At 42.1% G+C, this 25,511-nt stretch overlaps 4 protein-coding genes across 8 annotated transcripts in view; 1 reads left to right on the plus strand and 3 right to left on the minus strand.

Annotated features, from left to right (window-relative positions):
* Positions 1–13,954, minus strand: part of LOC105200918 (zinc finger protein chinmo) — a 65,389-nt gene extending 51,435 nt beyond the window's left edge. Inside the window, exon 1 of one of the 3 annotated variants that reach the window (XM_026130061.2) lies at positions 12,902–13,954. Coding sequence is in view for 2 of the 3 variants with exons in the window: in XM_039446005.1 (XP_039301939.1) it covers positions 1,347–1,467 (121 nt within the window). In the remaining variant the exon portion in view is untranslated. Of the gene's footprint in view, positions 1–1,346; positions 2,880–4,071; positions 5,008–12,901 lie in introns of those variants that run through there. The other 2 variants (XM_026130060.2, XM_039446005.1) reach the window with 2 other exon arrangements.
* A 617-nt stretch (positions 13,955–14,571) lies between these two features.
* On the minus strand, positions 14,572–16,826 carry LOC105200732 (cytochrome b-c1 complex subunit Rieske, mitochondrial). The gene is made up of 4 exons (XM_011168421.3): positions 16,524–16,826; positions 16,074–16,226; positions 15,813–15,990; positions 14,572–15,073 (listed from the first exon to the last, which is right to left on the minus strand). The coding sequence occupies exons 1-4, from the start codon at positions 16,729–16,731 to the stop codon at positions 14,788–14,790; spliced, it is 825 nt and encodes a 274-aa protein (XP_011166723.1). The 5' UTR covers positions 16,732–16,826; the 3' UTR covers positions 14,572–14,787.
* Positions 16,827–17,913: 1,087 nt separating this feature from the next.
* LOC105200731 (coiled-coil domain-containing protein 43) lies at positions 17,914–20,384 on the plus strand. Of its 2 annotated transcripts, XR_850991.3 has the most exons (4): positions 17,914–18,454; positions 18,907–19,295; positions 19,758–19,893; positions 19,984–20,384. XR_850991.3 is itself a non-coding variant. In XM_011168420.3 (3 exons), the coding sequence occupies exons 1-3, from the start codon at positions 18,290–18,292 to the stop codon at positions 19,828–19,830; spliced, it is 627 nt and encodes a 208-aa protein (XP_011166722.1). In that variant the 5' UTR covers positions 17,914–18,289; the 3' UTR covers positions 19,831–20,384. The 2 variants fall into 2 exon arrangements, 1 of the variants encoding a protein (XP_011166722.1); XM_011168420.3 differs by having other exon boundaries at positions 19,758–20,384.
* A 100-nt stretch (positions 20,385–20,484) lies between these two features.
* Positions 20,485–25,511, minus strand: part of LOC105200730 — a 167,663-nt gene continuing 162,636 nt past the window's right edge. Inside the window, exon 12 of one of the 2 annotated variants that reach the window (XM_039445992.1) lies at positions 20,485–25,476. In XM_039445992.1, coding sequence (XP_039301926.1) covers positions 24,981–25,476 — 496 coding nt within the window. In that variant the 3' untranslated portion in view covers positions 20,485–24,980. The remainder of the gene's footprint in view (positions 25,477–25,511) is intronic. The other variant, XM_011168419.3, reaches the window with a different exon arrangement.

Raw genomic sequence — 25,511 nt, forward strand, 5'->3', positions numbered from 1 at the left:
ATGTGTAGCAAACAATTTTTTGGGTGTATCCAGTCTAAAGCCTTAAAGCTTGGAAATAACAAGCATCAAAATCGTTGGAAGAACAGAGACTCTTGTCCTCTCGATTGAGTTCTCAAAAATATATACGGAAGGGGGATATATACGATACATCGGCAATTCTGCTTTGACTTCGTCCCGAAGAAAGATAATAGATGGGCATGTATCACCCGCACTCTTTTTTTGTCAATAAATTCTATGGAGAGATTACTTCGGAAAAATATATTCGATACTGTAGCCATTGGTCTCTGCTAGGGCCAAGCGTTCCGCCTCCGATGAAAGAGAGATGAAGGAGGAAGAGATATCTGCATGAATCCCGGCAATAATCGTCCGGGGATGGAGGAAACGCACCCAAAGGGTTGGTCCGCCTGATGAAAATACCGGAGAGCGAGAGGCGCAAATACGTTTGACGATAACAGAACGGCACGAATAAGAGGAAGAGGAGGAGGAGGGGGACGGGGGGAGATACGTGTTCTCTGTTTCCACAGTAAAAGATAACTCGCGTGGATTATCAAGACAATTTCGCTCTGATTTCATTTCATTGCATATCTTCCATTAGGAAAGGACGTTGAAAGGATTACACAAATTGAATTGCCGCGTCCATTATTTTAGGAAAACAATAAGTAATATGCGTCTCATTATTATCTATTCCTAAAGGCTTCGTGTATAAGCCTTTGGAGAGTTGCAGGGATATTGATAAGGGAGCCGGCGCGGTATGAAAGATTGCGAGAATTTATATATACACAAGATAGAGAGATGTAGATAGCTAATATATCATCGTAAGCTAATTGAGCTAGTGCGCGGCGGAAGGATAATTTGGAGGTCAATGTCTTCGAGACTAGTTTAAGAGATAACAGGTCGCCGGCGTGTAATAAAATACATTATAAAATGTAATCGCGGAAGAAGACTGTCGCTTTCGCCGGCGGAGGTAAAGTGACGCGATGTTTTTCTCGTGGATCGTTCTCGTAGATCATTTCAATTAAGCGTGATGATGTAAGCGCATTTTTGCCGGCGACAAATAATCAAAGATCGGGCGTCAATGTCGACGGCCTCTGGGGACGATCTGCGTGTAACTTTGCAGCTTGCAACTTTTATATCTCGCAAAATTCTGCCTCGATGCAACGGGAAATTTCGCTGATGATCGAAACGTCACGATGACGTCACGCTCGATATCTCGACGTTTCGCTGATATTTGTTAGTATAAATAAATGATTCGCAATCGGCAAATGACAGTCGCTCTTCGATTCGTACGGTAAAATATGCGCGAAAGCTCGGAGGAGAGAAAAAAAGAAAGGAAGAAACGCCCTCACCGTAACTCACGAATCCTCGGTGCAACGCGTCCAGGGATGCGCTCTCGCCGTGACGGTCATGCCTGCGTATCCCTCGGGAAGAGAAATCGCGCGTCGCCGCGTACAAATCACTGTGACTCATTCACAAGACGGTGGAGCAGAAGTGCAGGGAAGCGAGACGATCGTAACCGGCGCGATTTCCGACGATCAACCGGGGGATGGCCACAGCGCGCGTTCAACGCGAGTCGACGTCAGTCATCCCAAGGACGATGCTGTTCTTCTTCGAGTAGCGGAGGCGTATGCGCGCGAATGAAGCGTGGGCACCGAAACCGCCCAGCGCGAAGCACGATCTGAATTGGACTGTTCTACGGGTTATGCCCGGCTCTCGTTCGACTTCCCCTCTCTTTCTCTTTCTCTTTCTTTCGCGGGCTCGCTGCCTTCTTCGCCCCGCTCCGATGGCCCTTGGTTTTGGGCCGACTTAACAGTGTGCCCCTACTAGTGGATCTGATAATCATACGAGCGAGCAACGCGACAAAGCCCTCCTCCGATGCACAGCGTTCCCCGATACAGAGGTGGAAAGTGAAACTTTCGGAATGCGACGCGTTTCCTTCCTCAAAATCTTTATCGTCCGACAACCGAATGTCATTCTTTCGCAGGTACGACGCGGCTCCGTTCGCTTTTCCAATTGTGTACGCGAACGAGAGATATCGACGCATCTAAGTCAGAAAAGAGAATGACACTTTGAGAGATGTCTAACGTCCAAAAGATGTTGAGAAATTTTCTTCTTGTTCGATATCAGAACTTTTCTTCGATACAGATTATAGCCTCGGGCTCGAGAGGCTCATTCAGTAAGAGTAGTCGAGTAAACGATCACGAAAATTGTCGCGTACGCGGAAGTCGCGTTGACTTTTTCATGTGCCCGCAGCCGCGGAAGAAAAATTTTTTTCTGGTCGTTGTATAAAGGCTGCACAGCGGCGCAATAAATTTCTCGAATGAAGGTCGTTAGCGGAAGGTTCCGCCCCGTGGGAGTTGTGCGCGTTCTTTTTTGAAGTCGCAGACGACACCGGGGAGGGAAATTGGGTGGAAGCAGCAGAATGTACGTTTTTATGACGCCACGATATAAACGCGACTTCCGTCGAGATACCGCTACGCGCTTATAATGCACGATGACGCGATGCTGTTGTTGCTGCATGTACGCGCACTTTACAGAGGCAGAAACAAAGGAAGCGTTGAAATCACGGTACATGCGCATAATAATGGCCGGTAATTTTAACGAGCGCGCAAACTGTAATTTTGAAATATACAACGATGTAGAGAGCATTAACATTTATTAATGGTATAAAATATGAAGATATTACGAACATCTGAATTAATTAAAAATAGTCATTAGTTTTTATAGCCTGTATAAATAATAAGGTACACAGGAAAAAAATTATCAAATCAACAATCATATTCTCATATATAAGCAAAATACGAAATCTTTTTGAAAGAATTTAATAATCTTAAAACATGAGATAAGACCTGTGTTAGTCCTAACAGTTCTTGGTGCCGAATAATTTTTTTTATAATTTATAATTTTTTGACACCAAGAAATACCATGACTGATACTGGCTTTCTAGTCTCGTGTTTTAATTTCGTTAATCCGATATAACGGATTATTATTTAATACTCTTAAACAGACATTTCTAAGGAAATTATGTCTGTTTAAGATTATTAAATTCATTTAATAAGAATTTATACTCTTGCTTATATACGAAAATATGATTTAATATTGATATTTAATATTGATTTAATATTTATTTTTTTTGTGTAGAGAGAAATATTTTAAGAACATTCGAGAGAGTATATAGATATTATAATTTTTTTATGTAATTATTAAAATGAATGCTATGACGATTATAATTGCGTTAAATTCCATATATATCGATCGTAAAAATTGTAATGATTCTAACAAGTATATAGAGAGACAGAGAGAGAGAGAGAGAGACAATTGTAAAATATTAAAACTTAAAATAATTAATAGAATAAAGTTTCTTAGGCCCTACGTACAATGGAGTAATATTAAATATTAAAAATAGAAACAACAGTTTTAGAATTAGTTTTCTCAATAAATATTAAATGTAACGCACAATGAATACGAGTAAGACGTGAGGCATAAATACATCGTATAAAACAATATAATTTTTTTTATGATGGCTATTGAGGAAATTGAATTTAAAATTTTAATTCCTATTCTTAATATTTAATATTCCTCCATTGTGAACAGGAAGTTAATCTTTAAGCTCTAATATAATTAACAAAAATAAAATGAATCTGGCAAAATGTGAAAATATCAAGAGGCGCGGTCGCATCTTGCGCCAAATAAACGCTTTAGCGAGAAAATTTTATAACAAGTTGACGATTTTCCTTTTCACTGACGTATTAAAACCAATTTATCTCGATCGTTTCACCAATCATCAGACGCTATCCAAAAATTCACCATTTCACAGCAGTGTAGTCGCTTTCGCGAGTGAACTTTACATCCCTTCTCCTCGTAACACCGCCGCTGTGCTTCAAGTTCAAAGCCGCCCCTCGCAATCTCCTACGCCCCACACGCATCGATTCCCGAACATCGCGATCAAAACAAACAAGTATCCGCGCAAGCCTGCCTCGACAGCATCGACATCCGACGTCAATAGAACGCGACAGGTGGAGGAGGCACGACACAATAACAACAACAATAACAGCAACAACTGGTCGGCCGTACCTGGCGGATGAAGCCACCATGAATTGACCAGGGATGGTCGTTGGTTGCTGGGGCCCTCGCCAACAGGGGCGTACATCCTCCTCCGACTACGTCACGCCTGTCACTGCCACCCTGGTGCGCGGCTGCACCCCCGACTGCCTTCGCAAACCCGCGACCGGCAGCCACCCCTCCAGCGGCCGCGGGATTCCAGTCTCTCTCTCTCTCTCTCTCTTCCCCTTCCTCAAGCGCGCGCGTACGCAAGAGGGTTGCAAGGTTACCGGCGTACCCTCTCCTCGCCCCCGCGTCTACCCGCATCAACCCTCGCGCCCGCGTTCGCTATCGTATCGCCCTTCCTGCCGTCCTCCTCCGAAGCCGACCTCCCTCGCGGCCGACCAACCCCTCCGTCAACGACGACTCCGCCAACCCCCTCTCTTCCTCCCGCGGGAGAGAGCTGAGAACACGGAGCACCACCGTCGCTGCCACCCCCGCATCGTTCTCCCGGCGCCCTTCCTACGCAGCCACGGCCATCACTTTCGCTGGAAAGTCCTCGGAGGCCGTTAGGGAGTCAGGGCTGACGCTGCAAGGGGTGGTGCGCGGCCACGGCAAACCTTTCTTCCTCCTCGTCTACTTTTTTTTCTTTTTTGTCTCTCTTTTTCTCCACTTTCTCTTTCACTCTCATCGGAGAAGAGAGATTCTTTCGCGCAATCGATAAAATAATTTAACTACCGGCTACTGGATAACGAAGAACGGAAGCACCGGACGCGGCGGCGCCGCCGAGGAATCGACAAAATAAGCTCGTTGCTACGTAATGGGCGCAGCAGAAAATGCCGAAGAGCATCATTTCTGAATACACGTCGATTGTGGCTGATAGCCGTTTATCGACGAAATCGTGGTGCAAGTAAACAGAGTGCTCAAGAAAAGTTTCAAGGAAAGTTTCAAAAATATAAGCGTACACTAAGAAGAAAGATTGTTGAAAAACTAAAATGTTAATTCATTATGTTTAAGTTAGGTTGATTCAACAATTATTTAGTTGCATAAAAAAATATAATTTATTCATATTTTAACCCAATTAACATTTTTTAATAAAAAATTAAACCAACTTAACATTTGGTTAAACAGATCGGATTAAATATTTTAGTTTTTCAACAAAATTTTTTCCAATGGAAAAGTGCCAAAGAAATAGATGTTTCCGTTAGCCGTCTTGCTGTATAGATTATTATTTTCATATATGTACCTGCACTAGGGAAAATGTTTTATTGTAACAACAAATAATTTGAAATTATACCGAACAAAATTATTTAGTTAATATAAACAAATTAGTTTATATTAATTATTAAATAGTTTATATTAATTTAGTTAGTGTAAACAAATATTTTTTATTTACATGTATTTTGTAGAAACAACCAAATATTTTATTGTGTAAAACAAAATTTTGGTCACAGTTAAAAAGAGTGCCTCAATTAAACCTTTGCTAGAGGCAACTACATTTTTTTCCTAGTGTGGAAAAAACAGTTCTGCTAAATAATCTATAATTTAATTGAATATAGATCTAATAATAATTTTGTTATAGATCAAAACAATTATGTAAAATGCTCAAACTTGTCACTAGAATATCAAAAATTTGTTGCAGCATTTTCTCATATTTGAATTTCCCTTATAATTATTTTGCTGATCCAACAAAATTATTTTCAGATGTATATAAATTTTTAAATGTTTCAGCAAAACCGTTCTCTACGTACAAATGTAAACCCGGCTATTTTCAAGCATAATTTTAATCGTGAATAAATAAAAATTTAACTTTAAAAAATCAAAATTTGAATTTAAAAAGACTTCTTTTGGTAATCACTGAAACTCTGCACGAGTAGTATGATAATATGCAGTTACCCTCTAACATAGAAATCCTAACATGAATTTTCATAAACGCGCTATATGGCTTTGGTTGAATTAAATATTTATGCGCGGCGGTGGTTACGGCCGACCGTTCTTAACGACGGAGGGTCGTGCACCTGCATTCGTAATTATCGTGCGCGAACACGAGCTTTACGAAATCTTTCTAACGCGCTTGAGAGCAGCGTATCATCATCCACGTTCTAATCATTAAGATTGGAGGCCGGTGTACACGTACACGGCACTTGTCCCCTGCATAAAATTTGTTAGTCAGATTAGGCAGGTGACTCTGAATGCGTCCTCTCTCAAGCATGGAGATGCCGCCAATTTCGGGATCGATATAAGACTCGCTGCTACATTGTGCAGCGCGCCGACCTACGCCGACGATGTACGTAATACGAACCGCGTAATATTTTATATCGTCTGTAATAAACGTGTAATTTGCATAAACGAGAAGCTTTTAATAGCGTAAGAGTATATTTTAACTGTATGTGGCAGGAATTGAAATAATGCAGGGCATTGAAAACAGAAATATGCTTCGTGTAGGGAACATCAAAGTATAAAGTTTATTTCAACGCGGATTCGTAATGTAAGAGGAAAATACACGTAACATTTGCGTTCGACGATCGATAATGGGTCAATCGAAATAAAAGTGGAAATGTCACGAATGTAGCGTCGATGTCGTTTCTTGAGCTCGAGAAAATCTCGAACATCGATAAGATTCTTGCCAAAATAGAAACTCTCGGAATGCATATATGTATATATTGTGTGTGTGTGTGTGTGTGTGTGTGTGCGCGTGTGTGTACACGTGTACTATTCCGCGGCTTCTAGGATGGCCCCATAAATAATCGACACGTTCCTGGGAACAGTTCGGGATGGAGGGGAGAACAACCTTGCAAGCCCTCAAACTCCGTTGTGCGTGCGTAGCTTCAGCGACGATGGTGGGGTCTGAATTTTTGGAGGTTGGTAGAATGGTCGAGAGCACGAAGGGGGTTGAAGCAAATGATAAAGGGACCGAGGGGAAAAGAGAAGATATCGGCGTGAGAGGGGAAATGCGGAATGGCGGCAGGAAGTGAGAGAAGGAGAAAGAAGAGGAGTAGGAGGAGAAGGAGGAGAAGGAGAAGGAGGAGAAAGAGGAGAAGGAAGAAAGGGCGGCCAAGGGGAAGAGCCAAGCAACCTGCACCCGGCAACAGCCCCCGACCTCGGAAGAACTAATCATTAACCTCCTTTCACCCTCCCCGAATGCTACCGCTCTAACTCGACCACCTTCGCTTCACTTTCACCTGCGCCTCTCTCGCCTACCACCCTTCGACCGCCCCCTTCACTCTCACTTCTCCTTCCTCCCTCGCTCCCTCGCTCCCTTCCCTTTCCCTTTCATCCAGAGCTTCCCTCTTCCCTCTTCTCTCTGCTCCATCCTCCTCCTTCGCCCACGCTGCGCCGGGTTGTGTGTTTACGATTACGATTACCCGCGCTCTCGCTTTCGCCGCTTTCCCTTCGCGGCCTCGCTTTCGATCTCGCCCCCGTCCTATCGACCTCCAAACCTTGTCGCTACTTTCGGTCTACCTAACGCGCACGACGCGATGCACGAAGCGTCGCGCGCGTCGTGGCGCTTAAAGTCGAGGGTCTCCTTTCGGTCTGCGACGATGCACGGCTGCCGAAGGAAGGCAATGGCCGTTATTCGCGGCGCTATTATTTCCTCGAGGGGTGCCGCTCACCGTTGCGTAATATCGAAAGGCACTGGATACACCGGCAACAGCCGGCTTCTTCCCTCGCAAAGACGAAAGGGAATGTTCGATCTTCGTTTGTCACCGAGTTAAAGACAGATCAGAAGACCACGGTGTATGATTTACCGTAGGAGAGAGAGATTTCAAGAACAGTCTCGGCTTTTTCGTCCCAGACGATGAATAATTCACCTCCTCGGCGCTCGATTATGAAAAATACAGCACTATCCTTGTGACCAATATTTTAATGTATAAATAAATAAAAGTCGCAAACGCGATCAGGACGAGTATCCATATACGAAAAAAAAAACAACTTTATTTCGCCGATCTTAATAGAATTTATGAAACGTTCGCGGTTGTATTCCATAACCCCTCCCAATTTCCCTTAACCGCTCCTAATTACATTTGTATCGGCATAGAGGAGGCGACGGAAAGGTGTGTGCTTTCTTAGCGACAATCGCCGCGATGTAAATAATTCAGCAGGCGGCCGAAAAGGGCGGCTGACAGTCACACAGATATCTTTACGAGCAATCGATGCCTCGGGAAGTTCGACGTCGAAAATAGGAGTCGAGCGTACATACCAAATTACACCATTTTCTAGGACGTGGCAATTGGCCTTTATCCGCCACCGTATCTTGATTTATGCGCCAAGTTCCTAGACGATAGGATCGCGCGCGATATTGGTGGTGGCAAGGGTGGCAATATGGCGTACAAAACGCAACGACACGCGGTAGGCGAAACTCGTACGAACGGGTTACGGAAATGTTGAGAGAAAGACGCTTGATAAAAGGGCGACCGGCCGCGGCCCATCGTGGCGCAACGAAGGTACTCGAGGGCAATAAATTAGCTCGCAATAGATTTAGCCGCTGATGAACTTTCGACCTTTCACGCCCTTATCGATTCATTGACGCGAAACGCGAGAAAAAAAATGACGTTCGTCTATCTTATTTCGTATACATTATGAGAAATTCAATCTCTCGCAAAAATGCGAAGATGGAAACGTTTCGCGTTTCATATATCGGGCACTAAGAGAGTCGTATGAATAGCGCGATCGAAGACATATCACACGCCTACCCGAAATTTCTCGTCCGCGATTCGTCAATGAGTTTTCTATTTTCTTTCGTAGATTCCTCGGATTACAGAGCCTTTGCGAAAGTGGATCGCCTGCGTGCCTCGTAAATCGTACGCGGCTCGCGAAGTACACAGCGAAGTACGCGCCCGCGTGCGAAGGTCGGAGTCAGTGGCAGAAGGGTGGCAGCCCAAAACGCGTGAAGAGGGGGTTGCGGGGGGACGAGGAGGGGCAAGATGCAACGCACATCTATTGATTCTCCTCCAGCATGAAGGCCCGCGTGTTGCGGCGGGGTTCCGCTCACTCTCTCTCTCTCTCTCTCTCTCTCTCTCTCTCTCTCTCTCCCCCTTTCTCTTTCTCTCGCTCGTTACGACGCACGCAATTTCGCGTGCGTGCGCGCACGCAAGCAGGAGGGAGAAACGAGTGCGCTCGGTGGATGCAGGGCCGGTGGATGCAGGGCACAAAGCAGCAAAGAGTCTCGTCCTGCGCCGTCGGAGGCGAGGAGAAAGGGAGAAAGAGAGAGAAAAACCGAAAAAGGGAAACTGGATCCTGCGAGAGAAGACAGCGGCAGCTCCCTTCTTCCGTGCGCGCGCGCCGCACTCTCGGCCGCGTTTTCTCGCTCGCTGACGCATAAGAATTAGAATGCCAGGAACCCGACGGCATTTGCATTGCAACTCGTGCCCGCTCAGCCTTTGCACTTGCAACTTTCTTGGAGACCCATCTTCCACCCGGGGTGGGTAACGATCGTCTTTGCGAACACAACGGGTACAGTCTCGGCCAGAATAAGGTTGCGAAGGGTGGCCCCGGGAAGGGCGGACCGGGAGAGATCGCCGAAAGAGAGCACGCATTCGGACAATTGATCGATGGGGAAAAAATACCGGGGGCACGCGAACGCGCCGCGCATGCATTTGTCACTTCCGTTACATCTCCAATCTTTTCCATAATAGTGTAATTAATGACGATACGCAGTCTCAATTGCTCCCTTAATTGCGCCGCGATTGAAAGTTGAGTATGCTAATTTCGTGCGAGACGCATTGTTCTCGGCGTACTCTCTAAATTTCGTAGAATAAAAAATTACTCGGACATTGCAGTTCAATTTTCATTATAAAGGAATAAATTTTCACTTCATAAGAGTTAATTTTTACTCTTATTAGAATGATGAATCACTTGAAAATTGCACGAGCCCAATTTTCGCTCTGAGAAGAATGAATTTTCATACTGTAACCCTGGTGAAAATAGTATGCTTATTAAACATTTATTGAAATGTTTATGAAATAGAAATTTAAACATGGAAATGTTTGATAGGCGTTCGAAAAGTGTTTTATGTCGGAATGTTACAAATGTTCAAAGGGTGTTTTGTAAATTTGTAACATTCTGAACGTCTATCAAACAGTTGTGAACGTTTCATAAACAATTCCACGTTTAATTTCCATCTCAAGTATTTCAATTAACGTTTTGAAACCAATTAAATATCCATTCAACACTTGAGCAAACATGTTATAAGGGAATGCTATTTACGGGAATAAAACATTTTTACTGTTTAGAGTGATAATCACTCGAAAATTGAACGAGCTCAATTTTCTTTAACGTTTTACTCTACGAGATTTGGAGAGTAACTAGTAGCGAGCCAAATATCAACAGGAATTTTATTATTGCCGAACAAATTTTATCAATTTTTTCATCTCTCTTATCACTGATATCAGGGCGTTTCACTTTCCGCGTTCTACTTTCAAAAAAAAACTTAACAATTCTAATTTACAACGTGCCGATCGATCAAGAATTAGAGTAGCGTTGATTCGACGGCTCTCATTGATGTGAATTTTGAATATGCATCGATGCTCGTTGCGCGGCATTGAACTAATGACAATTTTGTATCTATTTACATAAATAGAAACGTAAAGGTCAGAGCGTATACAAAGCCGCGAGGTGTTGCGAGGTACGACGGTGTGGTGGTTGCCTTTCGGAACCGTTAGCAGGATGCAAAAAGCACACGGCTCACGTCTACGGAAATCATCGAATGACCCAGGCGTGCAGATACATAAATACATGCCTGTGCCCGTGTTACCAAACAAGGGACGAGACGCGAGATGTATAACTGGTACATCCTCATTGAACGGTTATCATTGACTGGGACACTGCGTGCTATATTTGAAATGTACGCGCTCGATTTGAACAATCTTCAAACTCGGGTCTTGGCAAACGTTGAATTTTTAAAATAATAAATCCCGAAAATGTGCAATTTTCGAGTGATTTTGAATTTTTTATTCCGTGATATTTAGAGAGAACAATGCGTCTCACGCGAAATTAACGTACCCAATCACGACGCAATATTTAATACCTTACAAAATCATTTATTAGCAAAAAGCTACGAAGCAAGTTTTATTTCGAGATGCACACAGAGAAGGAAAAGTTGTTAACTTGACTAAAATTTTCAATCCGATTAAATTTCTTCGGTACAAGTATTTATGTATTTAAATAAATAAATGCTTAAATTAAAGTCCAAGTGTTTTATGTATTTAAGTTAAATACATAAATAGTTGAGCTGAAGAAATTTAATTAAATTGAAAAATTTAATTTAATTAGTCAAGTTATAACAACTTTTTTCTTAGAGCAGGAAAAAGAAAGTTAATATCCAATTCCACTAATGTAAATAAATTTTGAATCTCGGTTTAACTGCTTGCTTTTCATTCGTTCCTGATCCTTAGAACTAGAAAAAGATAAAAAGCGAATTAATTCTCCACGGTTTAATGTTTCTTTCTTAGTCCAATCCGATCATTGGTGCCTGATAGTATTTTTGAAAGAATTTTTGAACTCTAAAAAATTTGAAAAAAATTCTTCCAACATTTCAGAATATGATTTCATAACTGTTTAACCCCTAAATGTTTTTCACTTTTTTTTAAATACGTATTCAAATTTGAGGCATAATAATTCAAAATTCAAAATTCTCTTGTATCTGCAAATCCCAGATTAAATCACGGAGGATTAAATCGAAATTGAAGTTAATTTACATTGATGTACTGAAAAAAAATAGTTGATTAAATTTTTCAACTTGATTGAATTGCTTCAGTTCAAACATTTACGTATTTAAATTAAATATATATGTAATTAAGTTAAATATATAAATACTTAAACTGAACTTCAAGTATTTTATGTATTTAAGTCAAATACATAAATAGTTGAACTGAACAAATTTAATCGAGTTGAAAAATGCAGTCAAGTTAACAACTTTTTTTCGATGTAGAAATAGATACGAGCTATTATCCGTTTGAAATGCGAGGGCGCAAAGTATAATCAAAAATGTAATTAATATAATTCACGGAATAAAGAAAAATAAACAAACTTCATTAATATTATTGAAAATTAATACCACTGTGAACGAGGCAAAAATCCGTCATCGATTGTTATTGCCGCAACTACTCCGGACAGCAGGCTGACGTTAATTGCGCAAACATTTTTTTGCATTTTGACAAATAACGTCAGCATGCTACCTGAATTGTTGTTGTCGACGCAGCGATGCGCGTGTGCCTTTGAGACACGCATGAAGCACGGGGGAAGAATGCGATATCAACATCGCGCAGCAATTTGAGCCTGAGCCACGAATTTCGATGGCCCTGCAAGGGGGGGGGGGAGAGGAGGCATTCTTTGGGACGGAACGACAGGCTTATTCCGAACATCGTGGAAACTCGCAAAAACTGGAACAGCCGCCTGGCGCGTGTGGAGGAGCCGCGTCAAATTGAATTAGGAACAAAGTTCGCGCAAGTTGCCCGAAAACCTATCACATTCCTTAAGAAATATTCGCGTCGAGGCGGCATTGCTTGTTTGTTTGGCGACAAGACGTCCGAGAAAAAAAGAACAAATATTACTCAAGTTATGTGCTTGTATATTATGTATATAGCAATATAAAGTTCTCGATAAGAAAATAATCCAAAATTCATCGAGAATAAAGATTGATCTCGTAAGTCTTTTCTGTCCTCCTCGAGTCGTCATGTACCTGTCAATGTTCGCGAATATACGGTCGCTACGGCAAGTTTGCGATTTCTCAAACACCTCCTCGTTGCGCGGGAGATTCCGTTTAGGGGGGCAGGAGGGAGGAGGGAAAGACAATCACTTTCGTCAAATTCGGCAAACGGTAAAAAGAAACTCGCCTGACGATAATACGTGCTGCGCTACTCACCGGCAATTGGGGCGCGCTTCCTTGCGTTTCCTTCTCGCTTGTTCCCGCGACGACGACCTCTCCTACTCTCGGCTTTCAACCCTTTCGACGGAGCGGCGCGGCTCGCTGACGGCGCGCGACCGGACAATACATCGTCGGCGATGCGTCGCCGGCGGCGGTTCCGAGTGTCAGTTCCGGGAGGTGCGAGAGAGACGGAGAGTGGGAGAGTCAGCTGGTTGGCGAGGGGGTTAAGGCGCGCGCGTACGTAATGTATACGGTGTATGCGTAATGTGCGCTCGACAGGTATAAGCGACGCCGCCGCTCGCCGGCCGGCGTAATCACGCGACGCAGCTCTCAAACTCTAAACGCGGCACGAACGATTCGTAATGACTATTGATCACGCCGCGTGCGATTTCTCTCGGTCCGTACGCTGCCAGCAGCGACGAGGGGCGATCGAGGTGAGACCGGCAGCGATCGCCCAGCGATTGCGATGATGACGATTGTCGCCGCATCGCGGCATTCGCGGCCCTGCGCCGGCAATGGGAATTTTGGGCCGCGCCACACGATCGCTGGCGCCGCCTCGCGGAAGCGGCGGCAACGTCGCCGCGATCAACCCCCTAACCCCTGCACCAAATCGTGTTTAGACTACTAGCTAGTAAGGGAGTATTGTGTGTTGCGCTGATTTTAAAAAATATTCTCTTTCTAGCACAGCGAACGTCTCATTTTTGGCAACTCACTTTTTTTCTTTTTTTGTTAAGAAAACTGCTGCACATATTCTTCGCACATTTAGTCTTATGTGCGTTTATTCAATTTTATGTTAGCTAAATTTAAAAACAAATATTTTTTAATTCGGATATATAATTTCTCAAAAACTACTGAAGCTATCGACTTCAATTTTTGCATATACACTGTTAAAAACTGTCATAAAATTCAGTATATTTTTAAGTTTCACGACTACATTAAATTCAATGTATCTATTTAATGTAACTGAAAAGTATGCATGAAATTTAATACACTTTTGACAACATTAAATGTTTCTAATGTATCTGCTTAAAATTTGCTCCGTTATATTACATTTAATTTTGCTATGTATTTTTAACAGTGTATATAAAATAAAATACATGTCTCATTATAGTGTGAACTAGAATAAACAAAAAATATTGCAAATTATTAAAATAATGTGGTTTTAAAAACTAAGTATCAATTTTTAATAAAATCGATTAAATTACATATATTAATTAGTTAATTTATTGCAATAATCCTAGATCATGTGATAAACAGACATATATTTTATATATGCAAAAATTGAAGTTAATAGCTTTAGTAGTTTCTGAAGAATCGCGTTAACTAACTTAAAAAATGTTCATAAATTTTTTAATTTATGTAATATAAATACCTAATAAACATTTAATTCTATTAAATTTTGTAAATATTTAGTACACATATACAAGCGGATATGTAAAAGTAGAAAAATATATGCAGCAGTTTTAATTCCAAAAAATTAACTTTTTCCCGTTCTAGATCTGAATACTTCCTTAAGTGGGACTTCCGGAGAGCAATTAGGTAAATCTCGCACCCGCGGGTGTGATTATCGCCGTTTTCACCCTTTCAAAAAATTGCACATATCGCAAACATTTGATACCCTACGTAAATTGTAACGCTAGAGAGATTGAGCAATTAATTAAGCTTTATAAAGATATACGGTTAACATTTATTCTAAATTCGATACAGCGACTGCGCTGTATCGGCTAATTTTTGAACGATTAGCTCTCCATTAAGTCTCAAGAAATATATAAAACACATTTCTCTGATTTTCTTCGCATTCATAATAACAAGGTGTCACGCGTGCTCACGGAGCATCCTATCTTAAATTATTTTATTATTTGACTACAAGTATCGAATAGTCATTAACCAACAACGAGTACATTCTCAATAAACTCGTAAGGTGGTACTTCGAGGTTCAGTGGCGCCGGTCCTTTTCTAATCCTACCGCTGGCATCGTAATGAGACCCGTGGCACGGGCAATAGTAACCGCCGAAGTCTCCCGCGTTGGCGATAGGCACGCATCCCAGATGCGTGCAAACGCCAAGAACGACCAACCACTTGGGATCCTTCACGCGAACGCTGTCCTCTTCCGGATCGCGGAGACTCGCAACATCCACCTTGGCTTCTGCTGCGATTTCTGATGCCATTCTATAAATTACCATGAATTTAATTGCGCTTATGTTCACACAAACGTTCTCTTATGTAATATAAACAGTGTTGTCAGGTTTTAAATATTAATAACAAAAACAAGAAATTAATTATAACAAAAATTAATACAATTTCTGAAAAAGATATAGATCTTTATCTCCATACCCTAAAAATTTCTCTAAACTTTTTATCTTAAAAAGTCTCCCCTACATCTTCTCAAAAGTATGACAAAAATCAATGTGTATAAATAATAATTGATATAAAACATAATTTATATAATAGAATTAAACTCCAAAAAAGTTAAACATAGCGATAATAAGCTTAATGCTCAGTAATTCCTTATGTTCAATAACATTTTGCATGTAATTTTATATATATTTTCCACAGTTGTTTAAATTGCACAATTCCTGATTGAGATAATATTTCTGGCAATAAATTCCTTATAGTATTTATCAATACAATTAGAGATCAGCTTATTAGCATTAGTATTATTAAATTGGTTATCAATTCATTAATATGACGTTACTACTCTGGTTCAATTTAAAAACTGTTTCAAGATTAAAATGGTGTACTGTTTACAAAACTAGAAAATGTATGTAAAATTACATATGAAATTATTATGTTTATTGGTCTTCTCTCAATTTTAATTGTGTTCAACAAATTTCAAAAATTTAAAGGAAAATTTTCCTTAACTGATAACTCTGATGACAAATCGTCAAGCAAGTGCCTTGATTTTTACCTGTGTCGTACAAACAGAGGCTTTCCACGCCATTTGAAGACAGCGCTCTTGCCTTCAGGAATACTTTCGAGCTTTATCTCGATCTTTGACATGGCAAGTACGTCAGCTGACGCACTCAGCATGCCAACGAGGTCGTATACTATTGTTTTGGCGCCATAGACACCCGCTACAGTACCACCTGGATATGCAAAAGATGATTTAGATTGCAGCCTGTCATCTCATATTTAAAAATATATCTTCAGGTATCTTCCATGTACTTACCTGCTGCTACAATATAGGAAATACCCTTGCGGTTCGGCGCATTGTCTCGTGCCTTTGAATTTGGATCTTGTACCTCATCTCTGCGATAATGAGAGAAATCTGGCCACTGAACATCGGTGTGTGCTAACCGTCGCTGATATACCTGCGTGCTAACTGTAATAACACAAATTTAGATTATATTATTGCTTTGAAGCTTGAACGAGAAGCGATAGATAATCCTTAATCAGGCTCTTCTATAGATTTTTATTATTAACTCATATCTATAACATTAGTGGAGGCTATTTCTTGAAGCAAGACTAAGCTCAACTGATAGCGTAGTGATCTGCAAAGTGCGCACATCGATTATATAATCGCGAATAGCGCGTATATATCGGTTCAATTCATTTATTGTAGCGAAACGAGAATTCGCGAGACATTCTGGCGCAGAACGCGTTGACATTTCGGACTCACCTGGGACTCCCGACTTTATGCACGTTGGTCCGGTAAGGAGATCCTGATAGGCGGTCTGCTGGAGTGTTCGTTTGACGGGTTGAGGAACGGAAACCTTTGGCTTGTGAACTTTACCGGTTGCGACCACGGGCATCCCACCGTTCGAGACCGCGGTCGCCGTTGCTCGCAGGAACGGCGAGAGGTTCGTCGACTTCGCGATCACGTTCATATTTTACGGCTAACACGTCCGTGACAATCGAACGAGACGACACATTCGTGAGGCAACAGGGAGCACCACCATATTGCTCCGCCGCAGGTCGCTGTGATCAGTGTGAAGTTCGCGCAAGCGCATCATCTGACGATAACGCGGCAACTTTAAAATTGAATTTGTTTGTTTTTTTCCTTTTTATTTTTTCTTTTACGCTACGCGACTGATATAATATATTTATTCATGTTACCTAACTGCTAGAAATTTTTGCACTTAAATAACGAAATAAATAAGCATTCGACCACTGAAGAAAGAAAAAAAGAAAGAAAAAAAATGAAAATTCTAATAATAAGTGCAAAAAGTACAAACAACAGGCTTTTATTGAAAGTGAAACAATCGCGAGAAAATTGCGGCATGGAATAAAAAGAGCGTTTGGTTTGCATTTTTTAACAGCAATGCCAAAACTTATAACATTGTTTAATAGTAGTAAGAATTTTAACAGCGCGATTTTGATAACAATGTATGATCTTCTTAAATATATTGTATACGAATTGTTAACTAATTCTGTTTAAGAAAAATCAATAGAAAATAATAGAAACGGTACAAAGATCTTATCGATTCATGTTGTAATTATCGCGCAAACAAAGATATTTTTTAGATTTCTAAAATGTCCTTTAGATTCTTCTAAAATATATCTTTTTGAAATTTTCCTCTAGTTTGTATAAATTGAAAGATAAAAAGTTAAAGCGAGATTAAAGTTAATCTGCATTATTAGAAACTTAGTGGAACTGTTTAAAATGAGGCTAATTATAAAATTTGTTGTTCCTAATTTAAATTTTTCTTTTGCGATGTCAAATATAGAAAGTCAGATAAAACGTCTTTGTCAAAATGTTTAAAAAAACATGTAAAAAAATATCTTAAAGATGTCTTAGACACATGCATGTTGCTGTTTGGGAAATTGTTAATGAAATAAGTAGATGTGTATAAGTATTATTCAAAAAGTGGATCGTCGATCAAACGATCACTCAGAATTTGATAAAAGTCACCGATAACGTTGGTTTATTTCCTGCGTCATGCGTGAATTAAGATTCGAAGGTCTTTACCTATTAAAAAATTCTCTTTTGCCGAGCTGGCATGAGAAAAATCTACGCCGTTACGATACGGCAACGACACACCGGACACACAGCGCGGCGCGCGCAGTTGCGATGCGTGAGCGCCAAGGTGCGCACGCTCCGGATATGCGCTCCAGAAACGGTGCGGCATTCGCGACGTCGTGTGTAATAACAGCACGCGCGATATCGGCACGAGATAGAACAAGATATATCTTACCGTGCGCCGTGATCTGTGCCATAGAAGCGGATAAAGCTTGAGCCCCGACGACGATGCCCGCGCCGTCGTGGAGATGACCAACTTCGATCACCGGCGAGTCGCCAGTCCAGTGTCGAAGGATGTGAGATGTGACTGCTCCGGGCGATCAGGCGTCATCGCTGCGTCCTATCTACCTTCCTTCCACGGCAGTCGGAGCGCGCGAAGGGGCGGCCGGCGAAATTAAAACCGCGTGAACGTGCTGGACGGAACGATGGCGGTCGCGGCGAACTCCTTCGACGCCTGGCTCATCGGGAAGCTGCAAGCGCTGAACACGGACGAGGGCGTCTACGGCTCGTACATCAGGAGCATCCTCGAGGGCGACGAACCCGAGGACGAGAAGACCGAGGCGCTCGAGAGCATACTCGCGGGCATAACGGTGAGTGGGTGGCATGCGCGAGCGCGCGCCGCGTTGAGGTTAGGGCGCGCGCGGCAGACGCATCGTCAGCCGGGTCAGAAATAGCCGCGAGCGAGCTCCGCGTGCTCCGAAAGTACGTGTCTCCGTCTCTCGTACGCACTCCTCCAGCGAGTCTTACCCGTACGCACACATATCTCTGTTGGCTCGTCTCGCGGTCGAACTGTCCTCTGTCGTTTTCGCTCGCTGAGAGCTCTGACCAGCTCTGACGGATCAGGGATCGAGAGATCAAAAAATTATGATAAAAATGAAGATCATCTCGACATCGTATATTAATTTTCTATGAAATCTTAATTTTTGTGATTTTTGCTTCACGTAGACGTGCCAGAAATATGCGTTCTTGCCTCTATACCCTTGCGCGAGATTACGCAATTTGTCTCTTACGATATATAAAGATTTCTTTTTTTTCGTTGCAGGAGGATAACATCGGCAAACATGTAGCGGAAATTTTAAGCGCGTGGGCAGAGTGGTTGCCAACTGAGGAAGTGGCTGCAGCCCCCGCACCGACGGAAGACGTCGATGTCAGACTGGCAAAGATGCTGGAGTCGCAGAGTCTACCCACGACGACGCAGAGAAGCTATACAGAGGAGGAGAGACGAATACGCGAGGCTATACTAGCACAATACAGTCAAATGTCTGATGAAGACAATAGCGAAGGAGATGGAGAAGAGGATGGGGCAGGGGGCGGGGACTGCGGAATCGAAAAGAATTTGAACGCTGCTACTATTGTACAACAAGAACGAGAAAAGCGAGAAAAGGCCAAACTGGAGAGCCAGAAGAAGAAGGAAAAGGACAAAGAAGATAGGTAAATAGATATGATTAAAGTATTGATAATACTATTGTGAATAATAATAGCAATAATTAATATTTATAATCGTTCCCTGGAAGCGGGTGGGACTGTTAGCCCCTATATGTCACTTAGATACAATGTAAGAAATTTAGGGTCATTGTAGGGTCACTAGATATTTAAAAACGAGCAGAATTACTTTGAAAGTAGCAGAGCATTAATGGTGTAGCAGCGAGTGTTGGTAGGATCTAGAATTCAAATCCAATTTTCTTAATTCTTCTGTCGCTTATAACAAAGGGTTTCTTTGTAACGCCTGCTTCCGAAAGATTACGATGTTACAAATTTAAAAATGTGTATTTATGGGATGTGTGGATCCGAACTCGCGACTTGTCACTTACAAATTCGTTGTTCTCACTCGGAGCCCGACAATCTTTGAAACATATATAACTATACAAAACTTTACATAATCTTATATTTTAGAGAGAAGCAAAAGCAACTAAAGGAAGAGAAAAAGGAGAAGAGAAAAACTCAAAAGGGAGAGAGGCGAAGGTAGCATCAAAACAGGAGCGTTGGGAGACTCTCTTACTTCGAGATTATTGACTACATATATGCTGTGGTATTCATATAAGTCTATCTATATTGTCGTGCATGCAACGATCTCCGACATTTATTTATAAACTTCATCGATCTTATATATTTTCATTAGAAGAATAAGTGTGTAGCATCCTGTCGTTAGAAGATGAATTCAGTACGAATGCATATATCGCCAATATCGTCAAGGAGCAGTACATATAATGTTGGATCATCCTGTGCCTTCTGTCTCCCTAAAACTCCTGTTCTTTCCTCCTCGAAAAGGTTCGTTACTTACTTATTCTTTTATCATTCTTTGTTCTCACTTCTAACATTCTAACTTCGTAGTCTGTATTCAGAACTCTATTCTCACTAATTAAAATTAGCAGGGAAATCTATCTTTCTCTCTTATCAATAAACACTGGTTCTGAATACCGACATACCTTTTACTCATCGATCTGGTTAGCATATTACGTTGTCTCTTACACATATGATGTATTTAATACGAATATGTTTAAATAAACTATTTAAATCGCCGATACTTGATAATTTAACACTACATGTGGAAACTCAGATAAAGGAAATGCGAGGAAGATACATCAACGGGACGTGCGCTCTCGTTGCATTTGTGTACATATTTTTTTATTAGTTATATATTTACACACAAGATACCGAGTCGAAACTGAGTCATCTTGGTATTGCAATTAATAATGAAAGACAAACGCAGTAAGATAAAAACAAACGAACAAATGATACAAAAGATGATGATGCTTCAGTATCGTATTAGTACACACACATGTATATATATACATATACAGTAGATATATGTATATAGTATATACATATATGTACTAATGTCATTATAATAATCATTTATTATTTAGCAATTCTCTCGTTTGCTATAGTTAAGTCTGGGCAGAAATTGACGAACTCGCACTTACACGATTATAACAAGACATCCACAGTTGAACGCCAGATTACAAATCACTCCTCTCTCTCTCTCTCTCTCTCTCTCTTTGTGAATTCTCTCACTCCCACATTTTTATCAAAATCGTTCTTTCTCATACCTCTTCCCCGTGCTCTCGAGACATTTCTTACTTCCGCGCGGATCCGGGTACCGAGATCTCCATCCCTTGCGAGCCTAGAAGAGCGAAGCGCACGCGCGTGGCCATCGTTTAATAATCTAAATGATCCTTCGCGATGCGCTTCCGCGGGATCATTTTACGCATTAGCGCGAGCTTCTCAAACGAGAGATACTCCCTCGTCACACGGTCGCTCGCGTCTCTATCAATCTAATGAAAACTTATTAGCGCGTCCAACACAAAAACGCGTATTTCTATGATTGTCCTACTAGGATGATCTACGAGGCTCGGCCGTCGCAGCTATGGCTCTTTGCGATGAACGCCCCGCAGGGTCCTCTTCATCAGACACGTTATCCGTCGCGAAAAGGGGAGAGGGGTCACGCACGCATAGTTACACTTAATTTAATTCGATAGCGTCGTTAAAAGTCGTTAATTAGTTGCACACTGACCTAACGGATATACGCCGCGCGGAATATTCTGTTTTGCTGAATCTCTTATCTTCCCTCTCCATCGCGTTCAAATGAGATGTGCGTGTACGTTCGGAGCACGTTCGTTACATCCTGGACTAGAAAAAGCGACTGTCTCCCTTTTTCGTCCGCGCCGTATGGAGAAGTCGCGGCGTACGGCAATGACTATTCATTCGTGAACGAGGAATCGATCAGGTGCGAAATCGCGTAACTTTCAATTGAAGGACATGAATTTTTACGGATATTTTCGCTGTTGCTCGGATGGTATTGAAATAGCACATGCCCTGTCCCTTTATTATTATTATTATTTTTTTCGTTTTAGCTCCGGCTTCATCGGCTTTCATTCGCGGTCTAAGCGATTTCTATGTCCCTTTCAAAAGACAAGGATTCAGTTCGAGTCGAATCAACCGACGCCGATCACTAGTGTGCCATTCGCTGTACAAACATGCTTCTTGTATGTTTCTTTAGGCGTACGCGCGACACATGCGTGCCGAGTGTGCACGTGGTCTTGTATAAGTGTTGCACGTCACGCAGATTATACAACCGTCCCATTTACACAGATACTATAATTTGATCCCGCTGTATACAATAGTGAACACAACTAAAAACTTAAGACTGTACAATTGAACAGTGTTTTATTTTTTTTTTCTTTTTTAGAGGGCGGCGGGCGGGCACTCCGTAGATCGGAGTCGTATGTGTTCTTCGCGAACGCCCTTCGTCTAACTGTCTTTCCTATGTCGTATCCTAGACTTAACTCGTTTTGCCCTTGCGCGTCTCCGCGCCTCACGTGTATAATGGTATATATATATATTTATATAATAGATATATGTGTGCACATAATCATACGGCCACACTCTCCCTTTCTCACACTCTCTTTTTCTCTCCGAGACGAGTCTTTTTCTCGCAGACACGCACGCATACACGCACACGCAATCACATATTTATACACAATTTGATATATCTCGTTCCCTAGAAATCGTCACCTCGTAGACATTAGTCGTCAAATTTTTTGTTTTTTTTCTCTCTTTTTTTTTTCGATGGAGTAATCGAACGAAATGCTTACCCGTGAGAGATTTCGTGATGATCGTCGTTACACGTCGACACGATTACTCGAGAGCGACTGCTACGAACCCGCCACAGGTATCATGTGTATCATATAGAATATGCGCTACTTCGTCAGTCGTTCGTTCGGGCAGATTCGCCGCATACGAATAATATATTTATATATGTAATTCTTAATATTATAACATACCTCCGCTCGCGTTTTATTGGCCATTCACCGATTATGTCGCGCCATACCACTACTATTGGTACGATATTAATTGTTCTAAAAGTTCTTGGGCTAAAGTGAGACTGTTTGTGTGACAGCAAGTCCGATTTTTATTATTCGTTTCAATTATCATCGTGAGACGTTTCCGCGAATCAAACAATATGCTTCACAGAGGAACTAAACGAGTTCGTTAAAAATGTAATAAAAGTAAAGGCGACATATCGATTTGCAGAGCGAACTATTAGGAACAATTTCGCCATGTTTTCGTTAGCAATGTAAAATAATGATTTATTTCAGTCTCTTATATGCGATCGTAATTTGCGAGTATTGATATTCATGTATCTGCTCCAATTTTCGATCCATGACAATGAAACAATTTACAATTTTAGTAGAGCCTTTGACGGTTTCGTACATATAGTAGGACCTTTAAAAATTGAAGAAGCATGTAAAAAAACGGAAGATAACATTCCGTGGTGGAAGCTCGAAAGCAGCAAACGGTGGAGCGTGACGCATCTCACGTTTCTAACATCATAATGATGTTATTATTACGGGCTCGTGTGTCTTGCGAAACTTTAGAATGGGTACGGGCACATCGAACAATTATCAAGTCTAAAATTAACCTAACATTATAATACTATACAATAGGTTTTTGTTTTTTTTTGTCAAATCCTCTGCATATATCGCGAAATGCTTATGATGATTCCGAAAAGGTGCGCTAAATCATAAATCGCTATTTGATGTCAGGAAGCTACGAGCAGTATGTAAATAGGTAGTACTGCGAAGGCGGAGAGGAATCTCACGGGGCGTTAATCAACGTTAATTAATTAATTTCGACGTAATAAAGCATGCGTTACGTCGCGCAGACGATTAATTACAACAGAAGCGCGGTGTAGCGGCGTAATAGAGGAATCACTGAAAGTTCACTGAAAAATCACTGAAAATTATCGGGCTGTTTTATTTTTTTTATTTTTTTTCTTTTTTACGTATCCGTAGCAAGCAAACTAGCATGCTGCTGCAGCAGTTGCCGCTCCGGGACTTGTTCAAAAACGCGTAATTAAAATCTGTACATGTCTACGTACATAAGTAGTGTTAACTCTGTCATTATATCGATGATAATCCTTGTTACTTGTATGCCGCTATATCTTTGCGGTAATAGTAGCGATATAGCGATTATTACAGATAATAAGAAAATAATGATTAATATTAATAGTAAATTGAAATTATTATATTAGCGATCGTTACTTCTTAATATCAGAGAGATCTAAGTAAGACAGTGGTAGTTTAATATCACAATAAGACTACTCAGGCCTCGTTAAACTGGGGCACGCTTCACGTATTAGTTACTCTTCGCCTTGACGCTTCGTTATTAATCGCGCGACCCTGTGTTGGCGACACAGGTCTCGAACGACTCAGGTCTTTACGGCGCGACCGTAATTCGATGGTAATCCCTGACGTTATGCCGCAATGTCGGGCGAATCGTTGTTTGACCATGTGCTTTGCCTCGAGCTCCTCGCTTCTTTCTATCGTACAACGTTTGCCACGATACATGCATCGTATCGCGCCGCTTGCACTCGCGTAGTTATCTAAAGTATGATGTGCTACTATATCGAATACTTTCCGATTGCATTCACTCGTGCGATTTTTTTTTTTACCGTTGAAAACGTAGCCCGACGACAAATCGTCGGCAGCAAGGCAAATTACGCATTCTATGCAAACTTTCAATTGTAATTTTTTTTTTTTTTTATACCTACGGCCAAGATTTCGTTACCTATTTAACATCGTGCGCTTCGTAACAGGCGCGAGAAAACATTCGAACCAGATAAGTACTATGGTCCATGTCGAAACGTGATTGGTATACGCTAATGATTGCTGGTATTCTCATCGTAGACAGTAGGTCTACAAGTTTTTCGCGAATAACTACGATAATGCGCGCGTGCGCGAGTTCGTTACGATTACCTGAGTGACATTGGATCGCCAGAGTTCCTGGGAGCGCGCGAATCGATCACGCGATCGCTATATTGCCGTCGTCACGCCCGCGCGCTCTTCTCTCGTCGTCAGATCGTCATTTTGGCCTCATAGCTCGATACATGCCGAGACTAGCGACTCTGCGTTTAACTAGCCGTTTGGCATCGAGAAACGTCGGACCGGCCAGCCAGTTCTACACGCGCTTTCTACTCAGTTGCACCCGCTCCTCACGTACGTCAAGTGACATACACATCTACGCGTTTTCCCGCGGCAGTGCAAAGGGCGAGCCTGGTTATCGCGTCGGTACGCGAGTATAGCGCGTTTAGAAGTGGCTGGCGCAAACCCGACTTCACAATATCGGCGGCAGGAACGTGCCTGAGTCGTCGAGATTCGGATCTAGGCTCGCAACGATGTCGCCGGTCGACGCGTGTCTCGACGTCGCTGTCTGCGTGCTGCTCGCCAGGGCGTGACTGCTCGCGCTGCCGTTCAACTTGCTCTTTACCATCAGGCCGCCGCCGCCGCTGCCGCCGTTGTCGGTGACGTCGGTGCCCGTGGAGACCTTCTGGACGAACTTGCGACTCTTGTACAGCCGGTACATCGTGTACGGCGGATCCTCCATCGTTGTCGCTCGTTGCCGCGGCGCGTTCACAGTCACGCTCACCGTCTGCGGAGCGTGCGCGGATTCCCGCGGCGTCTCGATGCTCGTTGTCGTCGTATTCGCGCTCGCGTTCACCGTCGACGAGGTTATCGCCGACGAGGAGGAGCTCACGTGCGAAGACGACGACGAAGTCAGCCACTCGTGGCGCATCGCCTCGTCGGGGGTCATACGCTTCTTTGGATCCCATCTGATAGTACATCACAAATCATTTAGTATTATGTT

The sequence above is a fragment of the Solenopsis invicta genome, chromosome 2 (genome assembly GCF_016802725.1).
Source record: "Solenopsis invicta isolate M01_SB chromosome 2, UNIL_Sinv_3.0, whole genome shotgun sequence".
Lineage (NCBI taxonomy): Eukaryota > Metazoa > Arthropoda > Insecta > Hymenoptera > Formicidae > Solenopsis > Solenopsis invicta.

What these genes read in the sequence shown, in the direction of transcription:
- LOC105200732 (XM_011168421.3), bottom strand. Translation starts at nt 16,731, where the DNA reads ATGAACGTGATCGCGAAGTCGACGAACCTCTCGCCGTTCCTGCGAGCA. An exon ending in TTCCTATATTGTAGCAGCAG is followed by an intron (nt 15,991 to 16,073) that starts GTAAGTACATGG and finishes TTGCATATCCAG; the next exon opens with GTGGTACTGTAGCGGGTGTC. An exon ending in CCTCTGTTTGTACGACACAG is followed by an intron (nt 15,074 to 15,812) that starts GTAAAAATCAAG and finishes GGTAATTTATAG; the next exon opens with AATGGCATCAGAAATCGCAG.
- LOC105200731 (XM_011168420.3), top strand. Translation starts at nt 18,290, where the DNA reads ATGGCGGTCGCGGCGAACTCCTTCGACGCCTGGCTCATCGGGAAGCTG. An exon ending in GCATACTCGCGGGCATAACG is followed by an intron (nt 18,455 to 18,906) that starts GTGAGTGGGTGG and finishes TTTTCGTTGCAG; the next exon opens with GAGGATAACATCGGCAAACA. An exon ending in GAAAAGGACAAAGAAGATAG is followed by an intron (nt 19,296 to 19,757) that starts GTAAATAGATAT and finishes CTTATATTTTAG; the next exon opens with AGAGAAGCAAAAGCAACTAA.